The sequence below is a fragment of the Marmota monax genome, unplaced genomic scaffold (genome assembly GCF_021218885.2).
Source record: "Marmota monax isolate L192 unplaced genomic scaffold, Marmota_monax_Labrador192_F-V1.1 WCK01_AAM20220418_F8-fsc00096, whole genome shotgun sequence".
Lineage (NCBI taxonomy): Eukaryota > Metazoa > Chordata > Mammalia > Rodentia > Sciuridae > Marmota > Marmota monax.
The window spans coordinates 6,072,602-6,096,239 of NW_026695236.1; the positions used below are offsets into that span (position 1 = coordinate 6,072,602).

Here is a 23,638-nt window from a genome sequence, read left to right on the forward strand (position 1 = left end):
CTATAGATGAGGAAATTGAGAGTGAAATATGTATAGTTAGTAGATGAAAGCATCAGAATGTGGAGCTGTCTCTGCTGTTGCCGGGTTGCCTGCTCTGAAATTGGCATAGATGCTGCTGACTGAGGGTGGAGAGCTAATGCAAATCTACCAGAGCTAGTGCAGTAACTTATGTAGTTACTAATCCCAAACAAGAGTGTCCACTTTTCTTTCCCTTGCTTATTCAAAGTCGTTATCTTAAGGAAAGTTTTCTCATAGACTTTCCTCATTCTCTTATATTTCTTGGTGACTTTCCTCATCCTTTACATTCATTCATTTTTTCTTTCTTTTTTTCATTTAATACATCTTTATGAGGCACTAAGTACCTGGACTTGTTCTTCTTACATACTGTAAATTGAACAAAAATCATAGTCGTCATAGAGCTTACTCCATGCAGTGATGCATGGAGTGAAATGAAAGAGAAGATTAGCTAGTGCGGAGAGAGGAGTGGAGAGTGCCAATAGAGATTGATCATGGAGGACCTCACCTAGTCTAGAGCCTATAATGTGGGCATCCTGCCCCTGTATCAAAAGAGGAAACATAAGGAACAGGCATACTACTCATTTGGGTTTGGTCTTCCTGCTATTTAGTAGTCCTAGCTGATGTTTGTCTTTATAAAGTAGTCCTACAACAATCACTGACATTGCCTGGGTTTAGAATATTGTTTCACCCAGGTTATCATACCCACTCATATGAACCCACTTGTGGGTCATTGTTTCTGTAATGTGTCTGTAGAACAGTATAGGAAGCCATTTCTTTACATTTATATAGGCCACGATTGATAGAGGCTCTCTATATAAAGCACAGATAGATTCAATCTTATAATACAGATGGATACTTCTATCTGTAAATAAAGTTGTATTCTGGATGGAGACATAAACTACACATTTACTTACCATGTTGAATTGAATATCTGGGATATGATGGGCTGTTTTCAAATATATTCATATTCCATTAAAGTGAGATTAATTTTTAGCTTTGTGCTCTCAAAGACATTCTCTGAGAGGGATGTATACTGAAAATATCTTCCTTCACTTTGAGCAGAGTCACTAGTTAAAAAAGTACATAAACCTAACCTCAAAAAAAAAAAAAACCTGTTATTTGTTTTTCAGCTGATATATTTATGTCCACAGTATCCATAGTGATTTCATTGTCTTGGTACAATCTTGAACTTCAAATATCAAATACATAGTTACTCTCTTTTTTGGACTTAATCTTCTTTATGGTGGTAATTTTTTTCCATAGCTTTTCTGTAACTAAGATTGTCTGTGGCATTTATTGCTGCCCTAGTAGATGTATATCAGAATTCCTATATTTGTGTTTAACTTTTTTTTATTTTTACAGAGCTTGGAATGACCTCCTTAGGGCTAAAATGCAATAGCTTATTCCTCCCACATTGCTATGAAACTTAGTAAATACATTTTTGAAACTTTCTTATGTGCATTTACTTATTTAATAAAGTGATAATTTTAGAAAGCATGAGCTGATATGTGTTTTGAAGTTCATATTAAAAGCAAAATAGGGAACATCATATTTATTTGGGGTCATCTTTTGCTTTATAAACAAATTCTTTAAACCCTAGGTAAATACATTCATGGTTCTATGGGGTGGCAAAGCATTAATAAAAAATAATTACCCACTTCAGTCAGAAATTAGATAACACTTATTTTAATTGCCCTATCAATTTAAATCCATTTTCCATTTATTTTTCTAACAACTATTATGGTTAATTTAACAAAATCATTGCAGTTCTAATATAATTCCAGAGGTGTTACTTTATAATTTACTATTTCATCATTTTTTCCATTAATCATTTATCTTAAGAGCATATAGCCCTACACAATATTTATTCAATAAAAGCATGGTAATGGAATTAGAAGTTTTTAAAGTGTTTTTCATTATTATTGTATAAAATGCCAAAAGTTTTATGATAGATTTATCAATTGATTATGTTATTTTTAAGAAACATTTCTTTAGCCAGGAACATTACAGAAATTCTGTCTTTTAGTATCAAATGTCTTTCTTTAATATCCTTTTTTGGTTAATTTTCATATTATCATTATGATTTAGAAATTAAATGAAAATATATTCTATAAATATTGTACTGAATATATTCAGTCACTATTGAAAGGATTTTCTTTTTTTCCTAAACCCTTAAAAAATCTGTAAATTATTTCTTTAAAATTACTTCAGAACAATTTTACTAAGTAACTATATTCTTATTATCATTCCATAAAAATAAAATAAAAATATAAGTTTTGCAAGTCATCATATGCAAAAATCACTTCTCAAAATAGGAAATTTCCACATTTAAATATGATATAATATCCTGCTGGTTGTTGTAAAAATTATACAGTTAAACCATTTCTTTAAACTTGTACTATGTACAGGGATGATTCACTTTTTTATGTCATTAGCCTCACTATCAGTTAGTAACAGTGATTGCTAGGATATATGAAAAGTCAAGGTGGCCAGAGAAGTAGACATGAAAGGCAAGCATTTAGCTTCTTTTCCTTATCTTCTCTCTGAAATTATGACCTAAATATCCAGTGTGTCTTCCTCATTTCTCTTATCTCAGGACGTGTGTGATTTTCTGACAGCTTTATTTTACATCCTGCAGTGTCAAAAACTTCTTTTCTCTATGCTAGAGTAATGAAGACAGTGAGGATGAGCTCATATACTGGACTTAAGAAGGACTGTTTTCCCAGGCTCACATAAGCTCCCTCTGCACATTTTGCCCAATCCCTATTCTGACCAGTCTCCCACCATGAACTAATTAGCTGAAGAACAGCAGCATTTAGTTGCACAGTCTTGAAATAGTACAAAACTAGTGTTCATATGGGATTGATAAAAAAGATTTTTTTCTCATTAACCAAAACAACAAATCTTCAGGGCTGGGGAAATAGTTCAGTTGGTAGAGTGCTTGCCTCACATGCACTTGGCCCTAGGTTCAATCCCCAGTACCACCCAAAAAAATCTTCAAATTGTTAAATAATAAAACTGATTAAATTATAATCCTTGTTTTATATATTGCTGTTACAATCAATTAAAGATCTATTGTTTTTAAAAAATGATTTAAATGTGGCTAATTGCATTTGTTTTCCATTTTCTGCTCTTTTCCTATAGGTTTAGGCTTCAGTATTGCAGGAGGTGTGGGGAACCAGCACATTCCTGGAGACAACAGCATTTATGTGACAAAAATTATAGATGGTGGAGCTGCACAAAAAGATGGAAGGTTGCAAGTAGGAGACAGACTACTAATGGTAAGTAAAACTGCATATTTATAAAGCTCTTGTTTCTCAATGAGTGACCATTTTAGTCCACTTAGGCTGCCATAACAAAATTTCTGTTGAACAACAGAAATTTGTTTTCTCACAGTTCTGAAGTCTGGGAAGTTGAAGGTTGCAAACTGGTTTCTGGAGAGAGCCTTCTTCCTGGTTTAGAAAGCCATGTTCTAGCTGCATCCTCATGTGACCTTTCCTAGGTACTCAGGCTGACAGAGAGTAGTGTCCCTCTTTTCTTCTTCTTATAAGTACCATCAGAGTAGGGCCCCATCTTTAACTCATTTAACCTTCAACGCCTCACATGAATTTTGGAGGGAAGGACACAATTTAGTATTGTAGTGACCATGTGAAGAAACAGAAAAGAGGAGAGGGTAGATTTCAGGGGAAGAGAGCTAAAAATACACATACAGGTCTGGGGTTGTGGCTCAGTGGTAGAATGTTTGCCTAGCGTGTATGAGGTACTGGATTCAATTCTCAGTACCACATATAAATAAATAAAGGTCCATCAACAAATAATAATTTTTTTAAAAAAGTATACATACAATTGTTTTTTATTTTTTTGATATTTTCAAAACGGTATTCTAAATTTTCACCAATTTTCTCAGCAATGTATGGTAAACATAGTAGATATTTCCAAAATAATCCATTTCCTATTAGTGAGTGCAACTGCTACTTCCAGGTAGTACAACAAAGGAAACAACATTATGTGGTTTACTGATATGTGCATGTCCATGTTTCAACCACTGTAGAAACAGCCTATGATTTTCAAGAATTCGTAATCTAAATTCCATCATGTATGTGAATGGATCCCTTCCTCTCTCCCCTCAGCAGGGTTATAGCTATTTTGTTTGCCAAATGCCCACATTTAGGAGTCCTGGCGATGACTGCCACTGACACAAAGCCACCCTTTCTGAGCTATGGATTATAAGACAAACTAAAGCAAAATTTAAGCAATCATAAATAGAAAACACTAGATACAGCAGTGATAAAAAATTATTTCATATCAATTGTAAGTTATAGACTTAATCTACAGTATAATAATCAAATGTTGAAAATTCAAAAATCAAAAATTCATACTGAAATAGATCTCTGCCGCAGTCTGGCTGGGCATAAATCATGAGCCACTGAAGCAGGAATAAACTTTATTTCTGAACTCCACCAGCACACTCCACACACGCTCCCAGGGGAAAAAAATGCCGAACGCCACGCCATTCAGCTCCTCCCGGGACACACTCCACCAAACAGGAAATCCCTCCTCTGGAAATCCCTCCTACCGCACTTCCCCAACCAATGGGAACTCTGGCCAAGGTGAGACGGACAGCAGGGGTCTAATATCCAATTGAATGCAGATCTTAACATAATCATTATCATCTCAATGGCTTGCTGGCGTCACCTTTCAACCAAAAATGCCATGCATCAATCCTACTTGGCTATGGCTCTCAGCATCTCCCCGCTTCTGTTTAATTAAACAACAAGCAATGTGGCTTAGGGACCGTGCCTGTTAGGTTGTCCAATACAACAGATCTCAAGATGAACATATCTAGTCATAGGTCTGTGTTTGCAAAACAGGGCCTCTAGTCTATGTCTGCGAGGAGTAGGGATCTCCAACCGCTTCTTGAGAAGTGTATGGGGAATCTATACAGTCTCAAAAGAAAAGTGATTTCTATGACATATACAACTTTTGGAGGTAAAAACCCAAAGTTCTATATTCATTGTGCCCATTTCCCTGGGCTCTGGAGATCTTGTACATAATACCAGTAGGCAAATTTCATAGTTGTGAATGACCTTTGTATTGAATTATCTGGATAAGTCTTTGATAGTATCTCAAGAGCCAACATTTATTTGGTAGTTACTGTATTTCACATACTTTTGAAGTGTTTGGTGGTCATGTAACATATCTTTCACACAAAAGCACATTTTATGTAAACCAAAGGAACCTTACTAAGGTACAGAGAACCTTACTAACTTGCCCATGGTCACATAGGTAATGATAGAAAGAACTGGACATCCAGCTGAGGCCATCTGGCTTGCGTCCGCATTCATCTCCACCACGCAATGCTGCTTTCTGTACAAGGGGTTTGCATTTGTTTCCTTGGTTTATCAGTCAGTTCTTTCATTTTTTCCTTTATTTATCATTCAATTATTCATTAATGCCTCTAACAAGTGCACCCTACCCACCTAACATGTCTAGGCAATGGCCACTATTCAGAAAAAAACTATTGTAAGAAAGTATCTAGTTAAACTGAATGGGCACAAAATGCCCAATATTAACTTCACTCAAAATTGCAAATCAGAGTTTGGGGCTTCTTTTTACCACTTGAAGTCACTACTATTTTCATTCTTGAGAAATTCTAAAACTTTTTGTTGTTGTTAGCTTTCAATTCTGAACTAGACAAATTGTTGTTTCGGTATAAGGCCTGAACAACTTTTTTCTAGAATACAAACTTTATTACTTAAACTATTGACTTGGGAATAAAATGACCTTTGATGACCATCTTCTTCATAGGGCTAAATTGAAAAATGAAGAGGGTAGATTCATTTTCATGTAATGACTGTTGCAGTGACTTGTTTCACCTTTGACTCATTGTTCTATAACAGTTTAGTTTTAGAAAACCTTCTGATATTTCTTCAAATGCTGCTTTGTAAAATCGTGTGAGATATTGTTTACTTATTTCTTGAAGTTGTGCTTGAATCTAGCTTTATTTTCAAATTCTTTTCTTAAAATCTCCAAATAAATTTGTCAAAGAATTTTTCAGGAACCATGCTATTTTCCCATTACAATTTTCATGATATTCATTGTAGATAAAACAATTTCAAAAATAGCTGTGACATAATTCATAAGTGTTTTGAATTTAAGGCATAGCTTTAAAAAAATGAACCTCTAACAATAATAGGTCTCTCCTCTCTTATGTAAGGAAAACATAATTAGTACTTCCAAGGCAAGTGGTAAGCTGAATCTGAAAATGAAAGAAAAAATGATTCATTTTGTAATATTCTGAAAGACAAATGACCATGAGAAAAAGAGAATAGAGGAAAAAAAATCACTGAAGCCACTCAAAAGATCAATTTTCTTTTTTCAACCCTAAATACTTATTAATGTTCTCCTTTGGTCATTCTTTTTTATCTCTTCTTTTCTTTACTAACCTACATTCATAACCTCTTTTTCCTTCCTCCTCATCTACACTCTTCCCTCAAAGGAAGTACAAACCATTTAGACTCTATGATTTACCAGCTGTACCACACTCTGCATATTTTTCTCTAAATATGCTGTTCTTTCTAAAGCAATTTACACCACTTCCTTCTCTCACTTCTTAGGAAAATTTCCTCTGTATTTTATTCACTTGAGTTCTATAAGTACGCTGGTCTAAAATGAAACTATTAATTTCCTTAGACTTTTGTGACTGCGTACCCATAATTCAGGAAGTCTTGCAGCATCGTCCCCACAGTGAAAGAAGTCCTTTTTTTAGAGTCTTAGTAATAACCCCTTTAATTTCTCAAATAGCATAGCTATCATATTGTGTATCAAGTGAATCAGATCATATATATTGGACACTTTTTTTTTTAAAGACTTCTTATATCTCAAGATTGAAATGTACCTACCCATCTTAAATGTCATCTTATTTCAACCCTCATTTGGTACATGAGAATCCTACATAAAAGCTACTTTGCAAAGTGGTCCCTTGCCCCTGCTATAAACCTTCTGAGGATGAAGAAATTAATACTCTTCAGTCATCCATTAGGTACTAACTTACAGCCCTGGGAATTTTTTTCTCCTTAAAATTGTGTTGGAATATATATTCCCTATAATTTTCTCCTTTTATTCATAGCTCTGTCCCTTGGAAACAGAAAAATAAGGACTGTCTTTTTACACATTTGTAAGTTTTGTATTGCTATTTCTTCATTTCTCAATCTTTTAAGATATTTTACACATCTTTCTTTATTTTTTACGACATTTTATCACACCTTCATTTACCTTCTATAATTAGTTTACACTTTAAACTTTTTTCTATTCCTTACCATCTTATTCTCTACTTTAAAAAATCTAAGCAATTTCGTAACATCCGACCTTTGCATTCATTCTACAATAAGGAAAAATTATGCTGTTACCTTTGCAATAAGCCGCTTACTATTTCAAAAGAAATGATTATAATGTCAGAACACTCTGTTTCATTGGTTACCCAAATATGTGGTATATATTTATTTTTTAACAAAATAATATTTTTTTCATATACTTCCTTTGCTATTTGACTCTAGAATTTTGTTTTGTTTTGTGAGGTGACAGTGATGTCTGATTTTTATGTATTGTACCAGAAGCTTAGTGTTACAACCAGAGCTTAATGTTGTAGTCTCAGACTAAAAAAAAAACAATTATCTCTTGGCCTTGAATTTCATAGGACAGATGGTCAAAATTTAACATCATTAAAGATGTTCTAACTCTTTCATGTATTTTCACACACTGGTTTTTGTAAGGTGATACAGACAGCCAAATATATTACAGAAATGTGATCTTCTGTACCTCTTTTAGCATAAGACCAGAAACTTTGAATCTAGGATCATTTGTCTTTTCTACAAGGATAGCATTAGTTGTTGGTTGTCAAGTTGTCATATTGTAATTTAAGGTTTAAAATCTTGCATTCCTTTTTTCTATAACCTCTGCTTGACATTTGAGGAAAATTAATTGTCAGTGAAAGAACTTTATACCTTTTATAGAAAATTATTCCATGTTTTGCTCAAAGGGAAGTAGATGAGGGGGAAAAATAACAGACATCTAACTCAAGCATAAAGACACTAGATTCAGACATGGGGGAGCTGGATTTTAATCCCAGGCAGCTAACTACCTCATCTACATTAGGCAAGTCATGTGTGTCTTTGGTCCTGTTTTGACTACTATACAATAGTTGTATTGCCTTAGATCAGTATTTCCCCAAATGTGTTTTATTTATTTTTTACTCTGTTTTTTTGTATATATATATACATATATATATATATATATATATATATATTAGTTGTTCAAAACATTACAAAGCTCTTGACATATCATATTTCATACATTTGATTCAAGCAGATTATGAAGCCCCATTTTTACCCTGTATACATATTGCAGATTCACATCGGTTACACATCCACTTTTTTACATACTGCCATACTAGTGTCTGTTGTATTCTGTGCTTTAACGTGATAGCTTCATTCCTGTGTTACCTTAAAAAAGGTTGTATGCCACTCTGGAAAGCAATATGGAGATTCCTCAAAAAACTAGGAATGGAACCACCATTTGACCAAGTTATCCCATTCCTCCATATATATCCAAAGGATTTAAAATCGGTACACAAGAGTGTCACATCCACATCAATGTTTATAGCAGCTCAGTTCACAAAAACTAAGCTATGGAGCCAACCTAGGTGCCCTGCAACAGATGAGTGGATAAGAAAATGTGTATATATACACAATGGAATATTACTCTGCCATAAAGCAGAATGACTTTATGGCATTTGCGGGATAATGGATAGAACTGGAGATTATCATGCTAAGTGAAATAAGCCAGTGGCAAAAAGTCAAGGGTTGAATGCTTTCTCTGATATGTGAAAGCTAATCCAAAATAATATGAGGAGACTAAAAAAATAGAAGAAAGATCAGTGGAGTAGACAAAGGGGAGTGAAAGGAAGGGAGGAAGGATGGGATAGGGAAAGACCTGACACTTCTATGTACGTATATGAATATAACATAGTGAGTCTCACTATCATGTACATCCACAAGACACTAATTTAAAAAAACTGTAAATAGCAGGAAGATAAATGGAGTAGAAGGATGAGAACAGGGACATTGGAGGAAGGGAGAGTAAGGTAAAGTACTAGGGACATGAATTATATTCCATGCTTCTATAATTATGTCAAAACATTCTATTGTCATGTATAACTAAAAAGAAACAATTAACGTAAAAGGTTGTATGGCCAAATAAGTTTGAGAAATTCTGCGACCTGTGTCTTGCCCTTCATGTAAAACTCCAATGAATTTTAGCATATTAAAAGGCTTGTGAAATCCTATAGTCAAGAAATGTTTAATTTGTACTAACACTAAAATTGTCAAACTCATTTAATCATGGAATCCTTTCCATAAAGTGATATCATATAAAACCTAAGTTAGTGTTCTGTGGACCATACTCAGATGTGCTATGCATGAGTATCTCTTTTCTTTATTCCAAAGTTAATAACCAGTGATAAGGACATCAAATGGGCTTAGGGAATATGATAATATGCAATTTCCCAGATGAATATTAGTTGTGAGGACTTAAATTAGTATTAATCTGGGTCAGCTTTTAAAATTGCCTGGTTTTATTCAAATACCAATAAAAATCATATAGAAGACAATGTAAAAGTATAGACATTATCTGAATGAAAAACAGGACATTAAGGGACATTCATTGTTTATTCCAAACTTAGAGCAGAACCAAGAGCTGTTACCTTACCAGCAGCATTTTTTTCACCTTAAGCAGGTGTGCCCACAGCACATCATTCATCTGTGAGAGGTAGTAAGAGCATTTATTTTATAGTACTCTTATTTTCTAGAAGAGAAAATTAGAATTCAGAGATGGCAAAGTGGATCTCCAAATGTATATAACTAGTAAATTGTGAAATTAGATTCAGACATACATACATCCTGAAGTCAAATTCATTTCACCACTTACTGTGTCCCTCTGGTTCTCAATCCCAGTTTTACCTTGGAATTTTACAGTTAGTCTTTGAAAATTGTGAATACTGTACCTCAGTCAACCCTGAATAATCAAATCAGAACTTCAGAGGTAGGGGGATGTTTCACATTTTTTTAAGTTTTTTGAGTAATTCTGATATGTGGCCAAGTTAATAGTCTTAATTTGACCTAACCCCATCCCAGCCCATTCTGCTTCTGCCACTGCTTCTCCTGAGGATGACTCCAGTGGTAATGCTCATTTTATCAAGATAGAAGAGTGTATTTACCAATTTCCTGTAAAAGCATGGTAGGCATTCAGAATTATTTACCCTTTAAACTCTGTCTCCTGCACTCTGAGTCACTTTTGAAACACTAGGAAAAAAATTTAAAAACCTGGATAATTATTTTATGGGTTCCCTTGTAAGTTATTACAAATGTAACAAATTACAATTCAATGCAATTGCATTGACATGTTTTTTAGGGTTAAAACCTTCTATTGGTTCCTTTTTTATTTATTTCCTTATACTCAGTAATAACAACCTGTTTATAGAACTTGATCTAAACGTATCCTAGGCCATTTTAAAATTCTTTCAATAGCACATTCCATCAATAAAACAAAAAAATGCCTCTAGTGTGCACATATTTCTCTATTTTAAATAGCATATATACATATATGTATGCATGTATATATAGTGTGTGTGTTAAATTTGGGGGCATGCTTTAAAATGTGAATAATATATTAACTTTAGTCATATAGAGATATATAGATGAATGTGATAACTATTAATAAAAATTAAAATATTTTCTTCCTGTACTCAATAGATTGCCCTGAGGCTCATACCATACTTTCCATTTTGGTAACCACTGCTGTGGAGGAAGCACCAGCCAATCAAAATATTATTTTCATTTACTTTCTCTTTATATAGAATACAAAGTTAAGAAATGTATTAATGATTAATGGAGGAAGCCTACTGAAGCCTTGAGTTTTATCATATATGACCTGGTGCTCACTTTTTGTACCAGGTCTTTATCCTCATATCCTGTGCATGACACAGAATGAATATCTGATAAATGTGTGCTGTTGTTAGAATAACCTTCATTCCTATTCCTTACCTCTGACTCAATGCAAATGTAAAATAGAAACTCAACACAGATGCCTCATTCTTCCTATAAAATAGGAGAATTTATTGCTTTTCCTACAACATTATTATTATTATTTTTAAACTTATTTATCTTATTTCACCATTTATTAAGTGACAGCTATTTACAATGCATCATCTGGAGGGATTCAAAAATGAATAACCTTTAAACACTGCCCTAGAAAGGCTGATCTTAGAGGTAGAGAGAGGCAGTGCAGAAGTAAATGTCTTGCAAGGTACGGAGTGAATACTTCCACAGAAACAGCCTGAAATAGGAAGAAACTATTCTAGCAGCAGGTCAGCAGCAGCTTAATATATGATTATGGTTGTTTGATTTCTATCTGTATACTGCTTTACATTAGAGCCTCTTCAAGTTCATGGTATCATTCGATTTTCATAGGCACAAATAAATCAATAAACAAATCATTATTTTTTTCTATTTTATACATAGAAATGTGAATTCCTAGTAAACATATTAACTGATATAAAATCATGAAACTGATAAATTAAGCCAGATCTGAGTCTACATTCAAAATTACTTCACTATATCAAGTTGCATTTGTTTCTGAACATTAAGGTTTAGTGCATGACTATAATTTTGAATAAATTTCAATCTATTCACTATACACAAGAAGGTAATGTCATTCTTTCCTATCTTGATTTTGTGAGATCCTCCTATGTGTATCTCATAATTAGGCCACATACTTATTTTCTATTCTTTCTTTTTGTTTTTGTTCTTGTTCTTGCTCAAATAGTTAATTTTGTTCTAACTGTAAGTAAACATTCTCATTGCTAAAAAGTTCAAAAACAAAGAATATTGGTTATCCAATATTACCTATTATCAATATATTTCTTATTGATAGTTATCATTTGTAAAATATATTTTACAGTTCATTTCAATTTACTGCAGAGATTTTTATTCTTGGTTTATAAATATTTTTTCTTATCATTGGTATTACTGTAATGGATTATTCCCCTTTTAATATATTTTATGATCTAATCTCAACCATTTTAAGTAACAGAAATAACAAAAACAATAGACAAGAACAACTGTGTTCCTCACACCTTCTCCCCCTTTGCATGGATCCATTTTAATATTGGAGTTTGTGATTTTCTTTCCAGTGTCTCTTTTTGCAGTATGCGTTAGGCAACCTTATGTCCCTAATCACCTCCCATTCTATTCTACCATATTGTTATTCTTGAGAAGATAGAAAGATCTAGTATCTTTCTATACATTGTCCATTCTTCTTCACCACCCTCTGCTGCCCCCACACCTCTCACCTTTACATTATCACATATATGTTTGCTTACACTCTTGAATTTCCACAAAATTGGCCATGTCCCCTTCTTGCAAATCTCCTGGCACCTCTTTCTTCAGCTGGTTTGACCTCCTTGCATGGTGCTCAAATTCCATGCTCCCTCTTCTGTTTGAGAGAATGAGTCATCTCACCTCCAGCCTCTCTTTCTTGGCCTCAGTCCTCTTTCCTATTGCAGGCTTCACATGTGTCTTCCCCTATGAAGTGCACCCCACAGACAGCACTTCACTCAAAGGCACAACATTTTTTTTTCTCTGAAACCAGGCCAGTTGTTCGGTGTTCACCATAATAGGCAGATACTTGATGCAAATTTTTTAAAAAATAAAAAGACAATGAAAAACAATGACAAGAGCAACTAGCCAATCAGTGTAATGTCCCTTTCTCTGCACACAATCATCTCCAGCTGTAGGCCTTTTATCTTGAGAGTTCATAGGATATTGCATACACATAATTAACCCAAACAAACCCACTTTTGTGAAAAACATTTTGAAGACTTCAGCACAAAAGAACACTTTTTGGTCCAGATCCCATACTATTCTGAATTTTTTAAAAGACCACACAGAAGCCTCATCAGCAGTACCCTAATTAAACTCATCAGTTCACAGATGTTTACAGGAAAATGATCAGGGAAAATTTTCACGAAGAAATCCTGTTTCCTGGGGCGGGGGAGGAGGGAACGTTGAATGATGACAATAGTAATAGTGATGAGAACTGACATTAATTAATAAGTAATTCAATGTGTTCGTCCCTTTACATAGGCTAACACAAGTAAATTAATAACCCTTTGAGGTTGTAAACATTATCATTCCTGTTTTACAGATGTCAAAACTGAGGTTTAGAAGGTTAAATAATTTTCCTAAGGTCACAGAGCCAAAAAGCACCAAGACTAGGATTCAAATCTAAGTCTCTAAGTCTGCATGACACAAAATCTTATGCTCTTGATCTCTGTCTTCTGTACCAGAACGATTATTATCACCTGTTCCATGACTGAAACAAATGTGAATTCTTCAATCGCCATGTAAAAACCACTTAACTACCACTTTCTTCAACTACCATTACCATTGCCACAAGTATCCTCTTTTCTTCCCCACTCCATACCTTCAACCATTTTCTTAATTTCTGCATTCTGTCTAAAGATTTTCCTACTGGTGTGAAAATCTCTGGATATGCAGTTTGAATATGACATTTTCTGCATTGTTTCACTGCCCACCTTCAAAATGGGAAAAGGAAGAATTTAATAAGCAGTGACCATATCCTTCTTTCACTGATAATCTAATAAGCTCTGTACTTTCTGCCCTCTGGGAAGATCGACAATGAGCCCTTGTCAGAAACAGAGCTTTGGTGCCATTGAATATCTAATCCAGTGAGTTTCTAGCCTTTGGGGTCTTTTTTCCATTGTTTTGTCATCCCTTTTGTGTTATGCCAACAATTTTTGTTTCTCTTCTATTTTTTCAGTAGAGGTATTTCTGGGGCCATGGTCACAACATTTCAAGTTGCCTTAGGCCATCATTTCTTTGAGAGAAAACTCATTTCCAAACACACTTTAAGTCGTATGTGACCATCACCTGCATATATTCATTATTTAGGTATAAGAGGTTCTGTCTTAAAATAAGTGGTTAAGTGAATATATAAGAAATTTTGAAGGGACGGTGAGAAATACTAAGCTACTTTGCATTTGTTTTCTTACTGTGTACTCAGTGTATTAGGATGATACAGTGTACTGTCCCATTGGATTAAACAAGGACTATAATAATTACTTGGGCTTTTAAAATACTTTGGAATTTAAGTTACATTTACATGTAGAGGAAGAGATGGTATAAGCCCTAGATTTTGATAATAGTACTTGAGGACCATCTAATTTTCATCTTTCAGGAAGATTGTAAACTAACTGATGCCTTTGCCATTTGGAGGCTGTGTGGCCTCTTTGTTTGAAGCTAACTTCTTTAAGCATCAGGTTTTCTCATCAGTAAAGTGGGCCTATTGATTTTGTCTACCTCATGTAGCTATAGGGAAGATCAGTTGTATGATTTATATTCCAATATATGACATAGTGCTCCCCAAATACGTGACATGAAAATGTTGATAAATCTTAGCTCTGTTGTTTTTGTTACTTCTCTAGTATTGAGGACTATTATCATCAACTGTGTTCCTCACAACTTTAGTCCCTCTACATTCTCCCCCTGTGCATGGATCTATTTATCTATGCAATCATTCCACAAATGACTGTGTCCTATTGAATATGGATTTCATGAGAGCAGGGCCCTTGTTTATCTGGAAGAAGAAGTATAGCCGAATGGTTAAGCGTATGGTCTCCTAAGTCAAACTTCTGGCTTTGAATTCTGTCTCCACCACTTATTAGATTACTGACTTTTGGCAAGTTTCTCAACCTCTTGATGCTTCTCTTATCTGTAAAATGTAATTATATCATCTATTTCACAGGCTATTTGTTTGTGTTAATATATGTAAAATTGGTAATAGTACCTGGCATTTAATACAGGCTGTATAAGTGATTGCTATATTAAGATTATCACTCTTAGGGTTTACCACTGTATCTCTAATACCTAGAGCAGTGCCTTGCATATTCTGTGTATGCAGTGAGCATTTGATCAGTGAAAAAACACATGCCAGATAATAGACATACAAAAATATTTGAGCCATATCACTTGCCTAGGAGAGAAAAGTAAGAACTCACAGAAATGCTTCCTGCTTCACAGAGAGTTTATGGTCAGCATTGATAACATCAGTTGAGTTCAACTCCCTCTATTTCCAGGGTTCCTATTTTGGGTTACACTGTCAAAGTTTAACTGACACATGGAATTTAGGTAGCAACATGTGGGAAAATAAATAAATAAAATAAAATAGTGCTACCAGGTATTATATGATTAAGGTGAAAATTAAGGTGAATATGCACAGTAGTATCCCCTTCATCTGTAGTTCTGCTTTCTATGAATTCAATTTCCCTAAGTCAACCATGGCCCAAAAGTATTAAATGGAAAAGTCTGGAAATGAGCAATTCATAAGTTTTTAAAGTGCATGCCAATCTGAAGAGTGTGATGAAATCTCAAACTATCCTGGATGCATCCTAGTTGGGATGTGAATCATACATTTATACAGCATTTTCATGTACTATATGCTACCTGCTTGTTAGGCACATAGTTTATATATTAGTTATGAGATTAGCAATCTTAGTATCAGATTGGTTGTGTTCATAGAACACTTATTTTACTTAAGAATGATCCTCAATGTCCAAAAGTAGTGATACTGGCAATGTTAATACAGTTTATTGAAATAATGTTCTATTTTATTATTATTGATCTATTGGTATTAATCTCTTATTATGCCTAATTTATAAGTTAAACTGTTTCAAAATTATGTATGTATACAAGAAAATACAGTATATATAGCATTAAATACTATCAGCAGGTTTAGGCATCCACTGAGTTCTTAGAACATATTCCCTTGGATAAGAGGGGACAGAATAGTATACAGGGATCCAATCCAATGTTCTGGACACATTTATTTTAATTTTATGTCATTTCAGCAAAAAGTGACTAAATGATGGCTCCATATAAAAATAGAAGCCAAGTAAGAATAACATATATATTTAGGATACTTTTTGAATATATAGTCTGATTTTCTCAAAGACAAGATCTTTCTGGGGAAATTACATTAATACCAGAAAAATACTTCAGATATCTGCTGTAATGTCACTTTCATGAAGTAAGAGGTACTTGTATTCCAGGTTTCTCTGTACAATAAAGAAAAGGTCATTAATGTTAAAGCTAATGGCAATAGAATACATTGAACTTTCTCACCTGTGAAGCCTTGTGTTCTAGCATTAGCACTTTTTCCTTGAAAAATAGACTCATCTTAAATGACAGTTAGATGGGAAATATTTTTAAAGTGAGTCAATACAATGCTGGGGAAACTGTATGGAAATGGGGCCTCATATCATACTGGTATGATGAGGATAAACACATCCATCTTTCAAAGAGTACTTTGGAAGAGTTGTCAAAAACCCTTAATAATATTCATACAATTTGAACCAGCAATTCCAAGTATGTGATTTATTCCAAATAAATCATTAAAGTTGTGTATAAATATAGAAAAAGGGGTTATTATAACATTATTTATAGTGGCAAAAAATTAGAAGCAAACTAAACATGCACTTGTGAGAGTAGTTAAATCATTATTATTGCCATACAATGCCATGCTCTCTGAAACACCACTCATGCTATTGAGTATCAATGTCATGGACAAATAGTCACTCTAGATTTAAAAAAAAAAAAAAACAGGTTCCAGAAGAATGACTGTAATATGGTCAAAGTTACTTAAAGAAATATATCCAATTAGGGAGATTATGATTTTTATTTTCTTTTGTCTTTTTATTCATTTTTTTCAGTTAATAGTTTACTTTTTAATCACAAAAGCTATAACAATAAGAAATACATTTGACCCCTTATTTCTTCTTTCCATGAATACTGTCCTAATTTCTATTATATCATATCCTCATAGAGAAAGGCAGAGGCAATCTTGTTTCATAGCATGAATGACTATACCTTATTTGCTTTTCTAAAGCTTAACCCACCTGTTCTGTCAAAGTATGACATAGATACTGAACTAATCATTGCATTTTAATCTTTAAATAAGATTATAATTCTAAGCCAAGTGTGGTGGTGCATACCTGTAATCCCAGTGATTCAGGAGGCTGAGACAGAAGAATTGCAAGTTTGGGGCCAGCCTCAGCAACTTAGCGAGGCCCTGTACAGTTTAGCAAGACCCTGTCTCAAAACAAAAAAATTAAAAAGGACTGGGGATGTAGCTTATTGGAAAAGTGCCCCTGGGTTCAATTCCCAATACCTAATAATAATATCATGATACCAGATATCTTCTCTACAGCTGCATAGGTTTAATTCTAATATTGATTTTCCCCCTTTCAGGTAAACAACTACAGTTTAGAAGAAGTGACACATGAAGAAGCAGTAGCAATATTGAAGAACACATCTGATGTAGTTTATCTAAAAGTTGGCAAACCTACCACCATTTATATGACTGATCCTTATGGTCCACCTGATATTACTCACTGTAAGTACTACGCTCAGTATGCTTTTCAAATAGCATGCCAAGTATACAAAACTGAAATTCTACAAAAACATATTAAAAGTGCTCTGTTTGCACCTTCACTATTCTCTAGTTTCTGGAACTACTTCAGAGAGAGTATTTTACATTTCATTCCCACATTGCCTTATAAGACCTCAGCTAGTGTTTGGAAGGTAGAACGCCTTGATGAGTTGCCAGGTCCACCAGTGAGTGTGGTTATATAGTGTAGGGGCAACACATTCCACAAGACTATTTCTCAAGCCCCTCAAGCATAATCATTCTATGCCATAATATTCTCTATATTCTCTCATCCTAATCTGTATAGCAGCAGCATGGAAAAGAGGGCTAGCCAAAAAAAAAAAAAAAATTTCTATGCTTCTTCTCAAGGAAGGGGATCTTGTGCTTAGATGGTGAAATCATGATCCTCTGGTGTCATCTTAACTTTGCCTTTGCCTACATTTGTTACATTTCAGGGAATCAAGAGTAAATAGTGACTATGTCAGTAGAAATGGGCTGGAGGAAGGGTTCTAAGGCAGCAACTGACTTCAGATACCGTGCTGGGGTACTCAAAAAATCCTCTGCTACTTAAGGCCCACGTTTTCTCTCATTAATAGGTCAACAGGAAATCATCTAAGGTTCTGTCTTTGGGGACTAAATTTAGGGTCCATTCACTTTTTAGATGTAGATTTGATAGTTTTGTTTTCATAAGTAAGCTTGCTTATGCCAAAATTTTGAGAGTTCATTTGTGAGTCTAGAAACTTGAAATGTCTTCAGGACCTGCCATTAATTAGGATTATAGGCTTAAGGAAGTTGTTCAACTTAAGAGAAATTTAAGGGTTGAATAATTTTGTTACCTGCTCATTACATTAGCTATTACTTTTCTTAATTAAGATTCTAAAATGACTTGCCCCCAAATATATCTTTTAAAAAAAAAGCAGGCAATAAACTGAGATTGGCCTTACCTTAAACTAAGAAATAGTCTTAACATTCAGAATTTTTTAAACTATAAAAATGAAGATAAATCAATCTATGAGCTACTTTATGGAGGGCTTAAAATAAGGCCAATGTCAAAGAGACAAAAAGGAGGTTTTGTTTGTGAAAAACAAAGCTAACAAATTCAAAAAATACATATTGAGATACTTGATATGTGCAAAATACCTCAAAAGGAAATATGTGGGATGCAGAAGAAATATAATCATGGCCTTCAAGGAGCTTGGTTAGAAGGTAAGCTAATTCGGATACATAAATAGCAGCAATATTTGGCAGAAGTGGAGGGAATATATATTTCAGAGGGGAGGTAAAAATAAATGTCCTTTGGGGACTCAAAGGAGGAAAATATATCATCCATCTTTGGAAGATTAGGAAAATCTTTATCCAGAGGGTAGCATTTGAATTGTAACATGAAAAATGGTGAGATTTCCACATCTGATGTGGAGTAAGAGGCACAAACTATAGATAGTTGGTGCAGTGGAATAAAAGTATAGTCATAAGGAAGCACAGATTTTGAGGATAACACAATTTGTGTAAGGGGGTATTGAAATGGATCGATTTTATAAGAATGACAAAGAGAAGAGTTTATACTATATTCAATACAGTACTGGAAATGGGGAATCTTTAAGCAGAAAACAGCATGATCAGAACTGGATTTCAGGTGGGATTACTGAAATAATGTATAAAATGGATTTGAGGAGAGAGTGATGGGCAAGAGACCCAGTCAGGAGGTATCTTCTCAGTTGCTCAAAAAGCAGATGAGTTAAGGAAGAGGAGTATAAAGAAAGGCCAGAGTTCTTGGCTTTCTGGGATGAGAATATAGATGGAATTTGGGTGGTGGGGGGAGTCTTATGAAAGAACTCATTCCTTAGGAGCCTTTTGCTTTTGATGAGTGTATATTAATTATGTGAAAATGTGAGTTCTGCAATTAGAAAGCTAACATTTTTATTTCAATAGAAAATTAATCATCATTCTGAAAATATGTGTGCTAGATCTTCCCTCCAATTCTTCTCTTCACTTAATTATACTAATTGACATTACAATATAATGGTTATTACATCTTTCCATTCCTAAAGGTCACCATGTGCTTGTATATATTAAATGCAAACAAACAGCAACTCTTCATTCTTGGGGGACAAGAAAATCCACAGCACATAGCAACGCCTATTTTTAACATATCTTCTGAAGTATAGCATGGAACATTGAATCACCCACATAACAAGTTTCATTTCACTTCTTTTCTCCTCCTCCCCTTAGCTTATTCTCCACCAATGGAAAACCATCTACTCTCTGGCAACAATGGCACATTAGAATACAAAACATCCCTGCCGCCCATCTCTCCAGGAAGGTACTCACCAATTCCAAAGCACATGCTTGTTGAAGATGACTACACCAGGTCAGATATGCTTGTGGGGTGACTGGGTTTGTTATCATTACCAGGAAGAAATCATATTAGCCTAATATCTGAGCTGTTGCTTTGGGAACTCACTGAAGCTTCTGAGTGCCATTCAAAATAAGTATAGTCTTCCCTCAAGTGCAAAGCTTCAAATACTTGTAAACATGTTTTATTGTTCTCTGGTGGGAAGAAAAACCACAATTAGAGTAATATACACTTCTCTATCACTTTGTGATTTCTTAAGAGTCTCCATACTTGATTTCATTGAACTTTACAGGCATAGTGTAAGATAGGTGTCATTACTTAAGGAGGGAAGATACTGCTGAGGTTACAAAGGAGGGAAATCGCATGCCAATATTATTTACCCATGGAGTTGATTGAGGTCAGAACTGAAACTCTGTTCTTTTGACTCAAAACTCCCACATGCTTGCCACCAATAGCCACTTATAGTTCAGTGGAATTTGGGAATTAATCAACCCTCCCTCTAGTTGCAATAGCTATAGGTTGAAAGGAAAGGAATAAAGTTAACTCCAAATGGTTTTAAATTAACATGCCCTGTTAATTCTAAATGGGAACAGGATTCTAAGAACATGCAACTACATTCTAATCTACATTCTAATCTCCTAAATAAATTCAAATGTATCCAGACCTCCTCTGAAAAAGTCTGGTTTGGAAGCTCACAGAGAAGACCAACATGGTTTACTTAAATGGTCACTGGCAATGATTCTATAAATATTGAATGATGAATAGATGAATGAATGGGTGGATGAATAATTAAAAATGTGTGTTACTTTTTATTTTAAATGTTTTTGTTTCAAAGTAATATTTATATTGTACATGTAGCAAAGGAATAAAAAGATGATTAAGAAACAAGAATCTCTCTCAAACTTCCTCCAGAAGGACCTATCTTGATGAACTCAATGTGACAGCTTGTCAAGCTTGTCATGAACTTCTCATACCTTCCCCATGTCATACAAATACATATAAATACATACTTAGCTATGGTGGAGCTTGGCATTGATTTGGCAAAATAAATTCATATTTTGCACATTGCTCTGCAATTTGACTTTCTCCTTAAATAATACTTTTACCAAAATGAGAGTAAATATAGATATGTGCCCTTTATTTCTGTATGTTTTTGTGTATAAATAATGAAAGAGATGGATTGTTTTGGTTTTCTCTCCTGCCTGTCTAATTGAAGCCATTCGTCAGCCTTTAAGAAAGTAAAGGAGCCTTCCTGCTGGAGCATGTGCATTCTTTGGTATATCTTTTTAAATGATTAAGCACTTTCCATTTATTTTGCAATATCAGGTTTGCTGAAGTAGCTTGTTATATCTTTAGCCAAGGGATGGGATGTTTTGAAGCTGCAAATGTACATCTGTGGTGTAAATCAAATATAAATTTCTTCCTGTGCTGAAGTGTCTGATCTTTATGCTCTCAATTAAAATGAGGGCTGCAGCAAAGATAATCCTCAAGGCTCTCGGGAAAAAAAAAAAAGTGTAAATAGAGACACCTTTATCCACTAGAGCAATGATCTATTTGCTTTTACACTATCACTAATATTTGATTTGTTTTTAATTTGAAAATGTCATTTTACCTTAGGACCCATAATAAATTAGCAATTATTAAAGCCTCTTCATAATCTGGGCACTTTGCTAGCTCTTTGACATACAGGATCCATTTAATCCCCCCCCAAAAAAACAGAAAGGCTTTCATTCCTACTTTAGAGGGTAGAAATTGAAGTGCAAAAAGTTTAAAGGAAACTGCTTATGGTCACAGAGTTTTTCAGTAGAACTGAGTTTCCCTAGAAATGTTAAAATCCTGACTAAGAAGAAACATTCTTATTTTCTCCTTAATTTCAAAGTGAAAAACAAATCATAAAACTTTGCTTATCCCAGGAATCTGAGAGTTTTGATGAGCTCTAAAGAAAACTAGAAAACAGGGTTGAGACCTAACTCTATAGCTGGCTAACCATGTGGCCCCGGGGAAATTGCAAGCCTTGGTTTCCTCATCTTTGCAAGGGAATAGCTATTGAATATGTCTTAACAGATTGTTGTCATAATTCAATGAGATTACAAATGCAAAGAACTTAGTGTCTGACACATAATAAATATTCAATGAATGCTATCTATTTACAGAAACTGTACTTTGTATTATTCCTAATCTACTTTGGATGTCACAAGGAATGTTCTGGAAAGAGAATGAACTTTTCTTCTACAGTGACCATGCCTCAGTGTCTTCCTTCCTCTGATTCCTTTTCTGTTCCCTTGCAAGACTGACTTACTAATAACTCTTCACAACATCTTCATGATTGTTGCCTTGCTTGTAAAGTAAATCAGATCAGTTCACATACATACACCCCCCACCACTCCCACCATTGCTGGTGTCTTCTCATTTGTACCCTGTGCTCTAAGCATTACCATAGGATTCAGAGGTATTTGCTCTGAAGCAGATTCATTGCCTCATTCATTAATATTAATTGAATATTTCCTACTAGACTGTTGATATTTCACTAGAAATGAAAAATTGATTAAGAAGTAGCATCTAAGAACTATTATATTGGGAAAAATATGTACAAACCAATGGATTCCCCAATGCCTGTTTCCTAATTAGGCAAACTCAACTCCTCCAGAAAGTTTTCCACAAAGCTTAATTTATTAATTGTTTCAAAATCTTGAGATTATGGTTTCTGGTGTCAAAATGACATTTTTTTTTTTTTTGTAAAAGAATCATGGTAGTCAAAAGTAGTTATTTATTATGTCCTTACCTAGAAAATGAAAGTTAACAACTTTGTCTCAGTCCTCTTTGTAAATGTCAAAGATCTTTTAGATAACATTAAAAATCTGGGAATTATTAACACAAAGAAACTAAACTAGATCACTTCCATGAAATGCTCTATGTAGCCCTAGCAGAGCTCTCTACCACCATAGGAAGCACGTAGGAAATATTTATAAATGAGTTTGAATTTTACACAGAAGCCACAGGAGTGGCCTATGGCATCAAAGGAAATTTTAAAGAAGAAATAAACTCTTGAGTTTGAACTTTGAAATGTATAGGTATTGGTCAGAGTTAGGAGATCAGAAAGGATATTTTACTAGGGAAATGGTTTGTGCAAATGTTCTCTCTCTCTCTCTCTCTGTGTGTGTGTGTGTGTGGGTATATATATTTATACATATATATACCTATATTATCTATATGATATTCTTATCATATACATAATATAGATAACATAAAATATAAATTGTCCTATATTATTTATATGATATTCTTGATTTTTACTAATAGCAAAAATGCCTAAAGACATTAAGAAATTGCCTCATATCATACAGCATATAGAAATAAAATTAGAATCATGATCAGTCTTTGAAGGTATCATCCCCCCATTCCTACCCCTCATTTTAATAGCCTCTTTTCATGGAAAAATGGTAGATAAATTAACTAGGTTCGTCATCCTGTCTCTCCTCCTTATTACCTACATGACTGAACAAATCACTTAATCTCTTCAAGTCATGGTTTTCTCATCTGTAGATTTGGGATAAAGGATCTTCTAATTTCCTTTGGGAATTATAAGGTTTTAATATGATAGTATGTATGAATATTCCTAGTGGTATTGACAACTGGTTTTTATCTTCTTGAAAACAACAATGCCAAGGTGGTTTTTGGCACAGAAACTATAGACTTTTCAAAGTTGGA

At 34.2% G+C, this 23,638-nt stretch overlaps 1 protein-coding gene across 23 annotated transcripts in view; it reads left to right on the forward strand.

Moving 5' to 3' along the window:
• Positions 1-23,638, forward strand: part of Dlg2 (discs large MAGUK scaffold protein 2) — a 2,050,987-nt gene that overhangs the window by 1,550,544 nt on the left and 476,805 nt on the right. For all 23 annotated transcript variants that reach the window (XM_058577380.1, XM_058577376.1, XM_058577381.1 and 20 more), the window contains 3 exons: positions 3,163-3,299; positions 17,400-17,544; positions 19,807-19,945. In XM_058577380.1, the coding sequence (XP_058433363.1) occupies positions 3,163-3,299; positions 17,400-17,544; positions 19,807-19,945 (421 nt within the window). The remainder of the gene's footprint in view (positions 1-3,162; positions 3,300-17,399; positions 17,545-19,806; positions 19,946-23,638) is intronic.